Source organism: Trachemys scripta, chromosome 8 (assembly GCF_013100865.1).
Source record: "Trachemys scripta elegans isolate TJP31775 chromosome 8, CAS_Tse_1.0, whole genome shotgun sequence".
In the NCBI taxonomy this organism is placed as follows: Eukaryota; Metazoa; Chordata; order Testudines; family Emydidae; genus Trachemys; species Trachemys scripta.
The window spans coordinates 107,155,683-107,166,556 of NC_048305.1; the positions used below are offsets into that span (position 1 = coordinate 107,155,683).

The window sequence follows — 10,874 nt, forward strand, 5'->3', positions numbered from 1 at the left end:
GGGGATTGCAGAGGGGGAGAGTGGGGGGTGCAGGGGGTGGGGAGGGCAGAGGGTGAGGGGAGGGGCCCCAGGGGGACAGAGAGGGCAGAGGGGGTTGAGGGCAGTCGGGGCGGGGGCTGGGAGAGGCAGCCAAGGGAGCTGGGGGCAGCCTGAGGATCTGGGGGAGTTGGGGGCAGCCAAGGGGGCTGGGGGCAGCCTGAGTAGCCGGAGACACCATGCCCAGGCCAGGCACTGGCTGACCCTGGCTCCCTGCCTAGTTCTGTCTGCTGGAGACACTGGTGACGGCCATTGTGGACGAGGTGGGGAACGACTGGATCATCCGCAGGAAGATGTTTGTGACGTTGGGCATGGCCGTGGTGGGCTTCCTGCTGGGCATCCCACTCACCACCCAGGTACGGGCACAGGGCTTCCTGCCGGGCGTCCCACTCGCCACCCAGGTACGGGCACGGGGCTCCCTGCCGGGCGTCCCGCTCGCCACCCAGGTACGGGCACGGGGCTGCCCTGGGGGGGAGCAAGAAGCCTCGCCCTGCTGGGCCCCCTTCAACCCACCCCCACTGTCCCCCCAGCCCCCTTCCTTCCTGCCCCCTCAGTCTGTCTGCTCCCCGCCCATGGCCCCAGAGTGGGAGTGTTACGGACCCTGCCCGGCAGTGTAGCAGAGAGGGAGCCGGAGACATGGGCCTGGCGTGAGGCCTGAACCAAAGCAGGGGCAGGCCGAGCCTGACTGATGGAAAGCAGCGAGCAGAACTCCGGGTGTTGGCGATACCAGCCCGGCTCCTGCCAGGTTCGGTGTGTGCAGGCAGGCACCGGCTGGTCCCCGTCGTACGCCCGCTGCATCTCCTCCCCTCCCTTCCCAGAGGGCCATGCCTGTGCGATGCTGGGCTGGGTGGCGATTCCCCTGCTGGGTGCCTTGCCGGTGGGGATGGCGGTGCTGGGCTATGATAGCGGTGCCTGGCGGCAGTGGTGGTGCTGAGTGGGGATGGTGGTGCCAGGTGGCAGTGCCCACGCCAGGTGGGAAGGCTGTGCTGGGTAGTGGTGCCAGGCAGCAGTGTCAGGCAGGGATGGTGGTGCCAGGCGGGGATGGCGGTCCCCAGACTGTCTCACTCTGACCCCTGTGACGGTGCTGCCCGTGGGAGCCAGCTGAGGTCACTCAATTAGGGTGAACTGCAAACAAAACGGGGCAGAGAAACCCCGAACGCTGGTGGTTATTCCAACACTTAGATTTACCAACCAGCCTGTGACAATGCGGTTCTGGCGGAACCCAACTGAGAGTGCCAACTCAGGACAAATTGCTCAAATAGGGCAGTTACGGCCCAAGGCCGGGGTTTTTCCACCTCTAAGGCAAACCAAACCAGCCAGACTAAGAGGACTTCGGCCTCACCCCACTGGCTAACCGCAAGTCTCACAAGCAATCTCCTTAGACACTCCAGTTTCCCAGTATTCCCACCAGTGCCACTCGTTATGGGGAGAAATGGTTATGAAAACCAATACCCCAGTAAAAGAAAAAGGTTCTCCTGATCCCAAAGGACCAAGCCCCAGACCCAGGTCAATATACAAATCAGATCTTACCCACAAATCACGCTGTTGCCAATCCTTCAGAATCTAAAATCTAAAGGTTTATTCATAAAAGGAAAAAGATAGAGATGAGAGGTAGAATTGGTTAAATGGAATCAATTACATACAGTAATGGCAAAGTTCTTGGTTCAGGCTTGCAGCAGTGATGGAATAAACTGCAGGTTCAAATCAAGTCTCTGGAATACATCCCCCACTGGGAAGGGTCCTCAGTCCTTTGTTCAAAGCTTCAGCTTGTAGCAAAGTTCCTCCAGAGGTATGAAGCAGGATTGAAGACCAGATGGAGATGAGGCATCAGCCTTATATAGTCTTTTCCAGGTGTAAGAACACCTCTTTGTTCTTACTGTGGAAAATTACAGCAAAATGGAGTCTGGAGTCACATGGGCCAGTCCCTGCATACTTTGCTGAGTTACAAGGCGTATCTGCCTTCCCTCAATGGGTCCATTGTATAGCTGATGGTCCTTAATGGGCCATCAAGCAGGCTAGGCAGAGCTAATCTCAGCTTGTCTGGGATGTCACCCAGAAGCATAGCATAAGTTTGCCATACAGCCAGTATAGAGCCAATATTCATAACTTCGACTACAAAACTGATACACACATATAGACAGCATAATCATAACCAGTAAACCATAACCTTATCTTAGACACCCTGTTGCGGAGTGTGGGGGAGTCAGGGCCCTGCACCCCTCTTCCCGAGATTCACTGCGACTCTCAACCAGCCAGTAAAGCAGAAGGTTTATTTAAGGACAGGAACACAGTCTCAAGCAGAGCGTGTAGGTACGACCAGACCCCCTCAATTAGGTCCCTCTGGGAGGTTCAGGGAGCTTAGACCCCAGCTTGGGGGTTCCCTGTGTTGCACCACCCAGCCCAAACCGAAACTAAACTCCAAACTCCTCCCGCTGCTCCTCTCCTTTGTTCAGTCTCCCGGGCAGAAGGTGTTAATTCTCCCTACCCCCGTTCCTGGCTCAGGTTACAGCTCAGGTAGCTTCCTTCAAGGGAAGTCCCCCCTCCTCACTGCAATCCCCCTGCAACATTCCCAGGTCAAATCTGCCCTGCTCCCTGCTCCATCACATCTCTCCCCCCTTCAAGACTGAACTGAGCGGGGTCACTCTGACCAGTGACCTGGGGAAGTTCAGGGCTCCCTCTCCGGGACAATGCGTCCGCTATCAGGTTGTCACGTCCCTTCACATGGACCACGTCCATGTCATAATCCTGCAGGAGCAGGCTCCATCTCAGGAGCTTGGCGTTGGCTCCTTTCATCTGGTGCAGCCAGGTCAGGGGAGAGTGGTCGGTGTGCACGGTGAAGTGACGCCCAAAGAGATATGGCTCTAGTTTCTTGAGGGCCCACACCATGGCCAGGCATTCCTTCTCGATGGCCGCGTAGTTCTGCTCCCGGGGTAGCAACTTCTTGCTCAGGTACACGATGGGGTGTCTCTCCCCCTTTTCATCCTCCTGCATTAACACCGCCCCCAGTCCTGTGTCTGAGGCGTCGGTGAACACCATAAAGGGCTTGTCAAAGTCTGGGTTTGCCAGAACTGGGCCACTGACCAGAGCCTCCTTCAGCGCCCGGAGAGCCTCCTGGCACTCCTCGGTCCAGACCACTTTGTCTGGCTTCCCCTTCTTGCACAGCTCAGTGATGGGGGCGGCTATGGCGCTAAAGTGGGGCACGAACCTCCGATAGTACCCTGCCATCCCAATAAAGGCTTGGACCTGCTTTTTGGTTTGAGGAGCGGGCCAGTCTCTGATCACCTCCACTTTGGCTGGTTCCGGCTTAAGGCAGCCGCTTTCCACCCAGTGGCCTAGGTAGGATACCTCAGCCATCCCCACCTTGCACTTCTCCGGTTTTACGGTCAGCCCAGCCTTCTGGAGTCGGTCCAGCACTTGTCTAACCTGGGATATGTGGTCCTCCCAGGTCTGGCTAAAGACACAGATGTCATCGATATACGCCACGGCAAAACTCTCCATCCCCCTCAGTAGCTGATCCACCAGGCGCTGGAAGGTGGCCGGCGCTCCCTTGAGGCCGAAGGGCAGGGTCAGGAACTCATAGAGCCCCAGAGGGGTGACAAAGGCCGATTTCAGCCTGGCATCTGCATCCAGCGGCACTTGCCAATAGCCCTTTGTAAGATCCATGGTGGTAAGGTACCGAGCACCTCCCAGCTTGTCTAGGAGCTCGTCCGGCCTGGGCATGGGGTAGGCATCAGCTACAGTGATGGCATTGAGCTTCCGATAGTCCACACAGAACCGGATCGACCCGTCCTTTTTGGGGACCAGCACCACCGGCGAGGCCCAAGGGCTGGAAGACGGCTGGATCACCCCCAAAGCCAGCATGTCATTGACCTCTCTTTCCAGGTCCTGAGCAGTTTTCCCTGTGGCTCGGAAGGGGGAGCATTTTATAGGCGGGTGCGATCCTGTCTGCACCCGGTGGACAGTCAGATTAGTGCGTCCAGGCTGGTTGGAAAACAGCTGTTGGTACAGATGCAGCACCCCTCCGATCTCAGCTCGCTGGGCAGGGGTTAGCCGATCAGAGAGGGGAATTGCTTCCAGGGGAAAGCCAACTTTTGTCCCAGGGAATAGATCTACTAAAGGGTCATCTCCCTGCCCCTCCCAATGTCCGCACACGGCCAACACCATATTCCCCCTGTCATAATATGGCTTCATCATATTCACATGGTACACCCAGTGGTGGTGTGCCCGGTTCGACAGCTCCACCACATAGTTTACCTCGTTTAGTTGCTTGACAACCTTGAAGGGCCCTTCCCAGGAGGCCTGGAGTTTGTTTTTCCTCACGGGGATGAGGACCATCACCTGATCCCCAGTGGCGAAGGCGCGGGCCCGTGCTGTGCGGTCATACCAGACCTTCTGCTTCCTCTGGGCTCTGGCCAGATTCTCCCTGGCCAGGCCCATGAGCTCGGCAAGTCGTTCCCGGAAGGTCAGGACATACTCCACCACCGACTCTCCCTCGGGAGTGGCCTTCCCCTCCCATTCGTCTCTCATCAGGTCCAGGGGCCCCCTTACCCGCCTTCCATATAGCAGTTCGAAAGGCGAAAACCCGGTAGACTCCTGGGGTACCTCCCTGTACGCAAACAGCAGGTGAGGTAAGTACTTGTCCCAGTCCTGCGGGTGCTGATTCATAAATGTTTTCAGCATCATTTTTAGCGTCCCATTGAACCTCTCCACCAGCCCGTTGGATTGGGGGTGATATGCTGAGGCCCAGTTGTGCCGGACCCCACATCTCTCCCACAAGCACCGGAGTAGGGCCGACATGAAGTTGGGCCCTTGGTCCGTCAAGACTTCCTTGGGGAACCCCACTCGGCTGAAAATGGTCAGCAGCGCATCCGCCACAGTGTCTGCTTCGATGGACGATAAGGGCACTGCCTCGGGGTAGCGGGTGGCGAAATCTACCACCACCAGGATGTATTTCTTCCCAGACCGGGTCGTCTTGCTGAGAGGTCCCACTATGTCCATGGCCACCTTCTGGAAAGGCTCCTCTATGATGGGCAAAGGTCTCAATGCTGCTTTCCCCTTGTCCTGGGCCTTCCCCACCCTCTGGCAGGGGTCACAGGATCGGCAGTACTGCCGGACGTTGGTGAAGACCCCGGGCCAGTAAAAGTTCTGTAGCAGCCTCTGCCTGGTGCGCCGGATCCCCTGGTGCCCTGCGAGAGGGATGTCATGGGCCAGGTACAGTAGCTTGTGGCGAAACTTCTGGGGAACCACCAGCTGCCTCCTGATCCCCCACGACTCCACTTCCCCCGGGGGAGCCCACTCTCGGTACAGGAACCCCTTCTCCCACAGGAACCTCTCCTTGCATCCTCTCCTCATGGTCTGTACCACACTGAGGTCAGCCAGGCCCCTTAGCTTCCGCAGGGAGGGGTCCTTCTGCAACTCGGCCTGGAACTCGGCGGCTGGGGAAGGGATGGGGACCTGCTCCCTCTTGTCGGCTGGGTCGGAGGCCCCAGCCACCCCGCGGCCTGTCCTTGGGTGTTCCCTCCCCACCCGGGAAGGGTTCGGTGCCTCCGGTGGGACATCCTTCCCAAGGTCAGGGCGTAGTGCCCCTCGCCGGCTCTGGCTACGGGTCACGACTAAGGCGGTCTGGGGGCTGCTTGGCCAGTCCTCTAGGTCCCCCCCCATCAACACCTCAGTGGGCAAATGGTGGTGCACTCCCACGTCCTTGGGGCCCTCCTTGGCCCCCCATTTCAGGTGTACCCTCGCTACGGGAACCTTGAATGGGGTCCCGCCCACCCCGGTCAGGGTCAGGAAGGTGTTGGGCACCACCCGATCTGGGGCCACCACCTCGGGCCGGGCCAGTGTCACCTCTGCGCCCGTGTCCCAGTATCCATAAACTTTCTTCCCATCCACCTCCAGGGGAACAAGGCACTCGCTCCGCAGGGACAGCCCCGCGCCAACCCTGTAAACGGAGAACTTTGAATCCGGAGCATCTGGCCCCCCAGAGAAGCTGGCCTGGGGCCCTTCTCTTTCTTGAGCAGTTGATAAGCTGCCAGCCCCTCTTGCGTGGGAAGCCTGCCCCTCGTCCGTCTGGGCCTCTACCAAGTTAACCCGGTGCGGGTTCGGTCTGCTCAGTCTGTCCTTGAGCTTGGGGCACTGGGCCCGAACGTGGCCTCTTCGGCCGCAGTAATAGCAGCTCAGGTCCCGTGGGTCCCCTCGAGCCGGTCGGTTGTCCCTGACGCTGGGCATTCCCCGTGGGAGGGGATTCCCCATATTCCCCCTTTGGGAGGTCCCAGGGTGACTCTCTCTCTGCATCGCGGCGGGCCTGTTCCTTTGGGGCTCCTCCCTGCCACCCCCTGACCGGCTCTTTACAAACTCATCAGCCAGCTGCCCGGCGTGTCGCGGGTTCTCTGGCTTTCTGTCCACCAACCACAGCCTCAGGTCGGATGGGCACTGCTCATACAGTTGCTCCAGTACCAGCAGTTTAATCAGGTCCTCCTTCGTCTGGGCCCCACCAGCCCACTTGCTGGCGTATCTTTCCATGCGGACGGCTAGTTGCAGATATGAGATCTCAGGGGTTTTATCTTGACTCCGGAACCTTTCCCGGTACATCTCAGGAGTCAGCCCAAACTCTCGTAGCAGGGCCTTTTTGAATAGTTCGTAGTTCCCTTTCTCTGCCTCTCCCAGTTGGCGGTACAATGCCACGGCTTTGGGGTCCAGTAAGGGGGTAAGGACCCGGAGTCTGTCCGCGGGATCAACCCGGTGCAGCTCGCAGGCCGTCTCAAAGGCCTCCAGGAAGTCATCCATGTCCTCCCCCTCCTTGTAAGGGGCCATGATGCACTTATCAAAGCTCCGTGCAGTCCTGGGTCCCCCCTCACTCACCGCAGCCGGGGGTTCGCTACCCTTCAATCTCGCCAGTTCCAGGTCATGCTGACGCTGTCTCTCATTCTCCTGTCTCTGTCTCTCTTTCTCCTCCCGTTCACGCTGACGCTGTCTCTCTTTCTCCTCCCGTTCATGCTGTCTCTGTTGTTCACGGTCCTCCAGCTCTCTCAGTTTTAGCTCTTTCTCCCATTCCAGCCAATTCCGCTCCACGGATGCCGAACGTCGCCGGGAGGATCCTCTGCTGGCCGGCGAGCTTCGCCGGGAGGGTCCCCTGCTGGCCGGGGGGGCCACGGCACCTTCGGTATTTGCTGGGCTCCTCCCCACCCTTCCCCTAGGCATAGGAAGGAGGGGTCTCGGGAAGCCCTCAGCAGCCGGCTGACCACTCCCAGCTGGGACAGACACTGGTGCCTGCGCTGCATTTGCCAGGCTGCTTCCCTGAGACACAGGGATCAGTTCATTCGCGCGATCTTCCGCCTCTAGCTGGGCAATGAGCTGTTCTTTGGTGAACCTCCCAATGCGCAGCCCCCTCTGCTTGCACAGCTCCACCAGGTCGCTCTTAAGCCGCTTGGCATACATCTTCCTGCTGGCCACTCACCGGCCTGTGTGCTCACAGCTCCCCACAGTTCCCAGGGGGACCCCTAGTGTGCCAGCCCTTCTCGAGGTCACCGCCTCTCTGCCAGGGTCGAGCTGCAGACTCCTCCGCCCCTGGGACCACTCGCTGCGATCCCCCCGGGGGACCCTGTTACTGCAAAAGTCCTTCTCGCTGGTCACACACTCACAGGGGTAATAACCGTCTCTCTCCCACTCTTCAGCAGGCCTGGTCCCCGTCAATCCCCCTTCGTTTTACTGCTCCCCAGTCACTTACTGCAGGAAGCGCCGTCCACGGGGTGCAGTAGATCCCGCCGCTGCCACCAGTTGTCACGGAGTATTGGGGGACTCAGGGCCCTGCACCCCCGGCTTCCTGCGATTCACCATGACTCTCAGCCAGCCAGTAAAGCAGAAGGTTTATTTGGATGACAGGAATACAGTCCAAGACAGGTCTTGCAGGCACAGACAACAGGGCCCCCCCCAGTTAGGTCCAGCTTGGGGTCCCAGGGCATGCCAGCCCACCCCCCTTGGGGGGTCAGAGCCATCTCTGCCTCCCAGCCATCTCTCCAGCCTGCTTCCAGCACTCTGCTTTCAGCGACCCCTCCCACAGCCTTTGTTCAGTTTCCCGGGCCCCGGAGTCACCTGGCCTTCAACCCCCTCCTGGGTTCTCATGTTACAAGCTCAGGTATGTTCCCTCGGGCCGACTCCCATCCTCCGATGCAGACCATCCTAGTCACACTCCCCTGTCAGCATTCCCACACCCCAGCAAGAACAGTCCCAGTTCGTCACAACCTGCATGCCCCAGTCGATGTGGGGGGCACCCTTGCGCTGCCCCTGCTGTGCTGTAGGGGTTGGTGCTGCTGGAAGGGCCCTGCTGGGTGTGGGGAGCCGAGGACCCACGCACGAGGCCCCTGCCCCCAGCTGGAATTCCTGGCTGCCTGGCAGTGCCGGGGGGTGCAGTGCCTGTCTGCATGGTTGCGCTCGCGGCTGGCTGAGCCCCTTTCCCTGCCTGGGGCTGGGATTGCAGAACAGCTGACGCAGCAGCTGCCCGGCGGAGCCGCTCTCTGGGCCAGCTGTGCTGTGGGCAGCACTTCACAAGGCTCTGGGAGCCGGACATTAGCCAGGTGCAGCACCAGGGGTGGCCCAGTCCCCCGGCAGCGCCGGAGACTCTGCTTGGGCCAGGCGTGAGGGGTCCCGTGCGGGGCACCCACAGCTAGAGGGGGCCGGGGCAGAGTGGGGAGCTGCCCTGGGACGGGCTGGGCACTGAAGATCCCACCAGGCAGCAGGGCGCCAGGTCCTTTCCGTTGCCGCTGGCTCCCTGTGCCGGGGCGCGCTTTGTCCTCCCCCGGCTCTGCCAGTGCCCCTGGATCCCGACAGCCCCAGGCTGGGACGGTGCCCAGCATGAGTAGTGCTGGGCGCTCTGCCCCGGGCGATGTCTGGCCGGAGCCTGGGCTCCCTGCTCGGGGGCAACCCTAATGCCAGCCCTTCCTGCCCACCTGCCCCCCCCCATGGGCTGCCCAGCCATGGCTCCTGGCTGGTCCAGGCTCCCCAGCCCAGCCCCCCAGGGCCCAACCCAGGGCAGGGGGCTCACGCCACGTCTCCTCCTCACCACAGAGACACAGCTGGGGCCATCGCTAAGTACAGCCCTCACGTGGTCAGCTTTGCCCTGGGGCCGCACGCTGGAGGGGAGCAGGCAGGAGAGGACGGGTCCCTGTCTGGGAGCACCAGCACCAGGTGGGTCTGTGCCGGGGCACAGCGAGCGCTGCGTCTGCCCCTCAGCTGGACAGATGGTCTACCTAGCTGGCCCCCATCCCGTGGTGTCTGGGCCCCTCAGTCACCCTCCGCCCTGGGAGCAGGGCTGGGCTCGTCTCCACTGGACAGATGGGAACTGGGCCACCCACGAACTGACGCCCCCCGGGAAGCCCTCCCTCCTGTGGGTCAGCAGCAGGGCGCTCCGGGAGCATGGGGGAGTGGCCGGAGGATGGGTGGTGCAGGCAGTGTGGGGCCAGCACTGTGTAGGCCAGACCCTGGCTCCTGCATTGGAGCTCTCCTGGAGCTGGGCACCACAACGATGCCACCCGCCCAAGTGCTCCGCCCCAGTCGTCTCCACTGTCTGGTAACTCTGGAACCTAATGATGACAGGCCGCTGCAAACTGGTTCCTTCCGAACCCCCAGCTCCTGCTGCTCTGGTTACAGTGGGAACATGTGCACATCTCCCGCCCCAAACTGCCCCTGACACCTCCCCAGGGACTCTAAGTCCTGCTGTCCCCTTCCCGTCCTCCCACCCCTCTCTGCCAGCGACTCTGCCCCCCAGCCCTGCACCAGGGCTGAGCCTCTCTCTGCGGGGTTCCTAGGGGCTGGCTGTGGGGCCAGCCCAGGGCCTGGGTCTGTGAGCGCGTGGAATGCCCCTGCCCCAGTTGGGGGGGACGAGCCAGAGCTGCCAGCCCTGCCCCCACGAGAGGTGCTGCTCCCTACCCCCCTAACAGTTCTGGGAAAAGGCCCCCCCCGACATGGTTCCCTGGCAAACTCTGTCTGTGCTCTGCCCCAGCCCAGGCCCCGGCCTCGTCCACCGCCTGGAGCCCCTCAAGGACAAGCTGAGCATCTCCCGCATCCACCAGGCACAGGCCCATCTCCGGTAGGTGAGCCAGGAGCTGGCAGAGACTGTCCGCCCCACCACTGCCCAGAGCTGCCTGCGGGGAACCAGGGAGAGGCCCAGCGGCTGCGCCTGGGAGCAGAGGGGGACTGGAGTGAACGCCTGAGTGGGGCCCGGGGAGAGGTGGGCTGGAGCAGGGGGCCGTGCCAGGGCTCAGAGCGATGCCCCCGGTGCCTCAGCTGTGCCCTTCCAGCCCAGCGCTGCTGTGGGCTCACTCTGGGCTCTGCACCAGGAAACATCCCAGCCTCGCCCCCATGGCTGCGCCCTGCCCCGCAGCAGGCTCCTGCCAAGAGCCAAGCGCTGATGCCCTGGCTGAGGGTCGGAGTGAGGGGCACCGGCAGAGCTGGGGGTGGGGGAGCCCGGGGCTTGGCTAGCAGGGGCTGCACGTCGGGAGTGAGGGGCACCGGCAGAGCTGGGGGTGCCCAGGGCTGGGATAACGGGGGCTGCGGGTCGGGAGTGCGGGGCACCGGCAGAGCTGGGGGTGCCCAGGGCTGGGATAACGGGGGCTGCGGGTCGAGAGTGAGGGGCACCGGCAGAGCTGTGGGGGAACCCAGGGCTGGGATAACGGGGGCTGCGGGTCGGGAGTGAGGGGCACTGGCAGAGCTGTGGGTGGGGGAGCCCAGGGCTGGGATAACGGGGGCTGCGGGTCGGGAGAGAGGGGCACCGGCAGAGCTGGGGGAGCCCGGGGCTTGGCTAGCAGGGGCTGCGGGTCGGGAGTGAGGGGCACCAGCAGAGTTGG

At 61.7% G+C, this 10,874-nt stretch overlaps 1 protein-coding gene across 1 annotated transcript in view; it reads left to right on the plus strand.

Annotated features, from left to right (window-relative positions):
- The window catches only part of CCDC24 (coiled-coil domain containing 24), a 114,450-nt gene that overhangs the window by 97,452 nt on the left and 6,124 nt on the right, over positions 1–10,874 (plus strand). The window contains exons 2-5 of the mRNA XM_034780110.1: positions 258–482; positions 567–619; positions 9,097–9,216; positions 10,031–10,117. Coding sequence (XP_034636001.1) covers positions 258–482; positions 567–619; positions 9,097–9,216; positions 10,031–10,117 — 485 coding nt within the window. The remainder of the gene's footprint in view (positions 1–257; positions 483–566; positions 620–9,096; positions 9,217–10,030; positions 10,118–10,874) is intronic.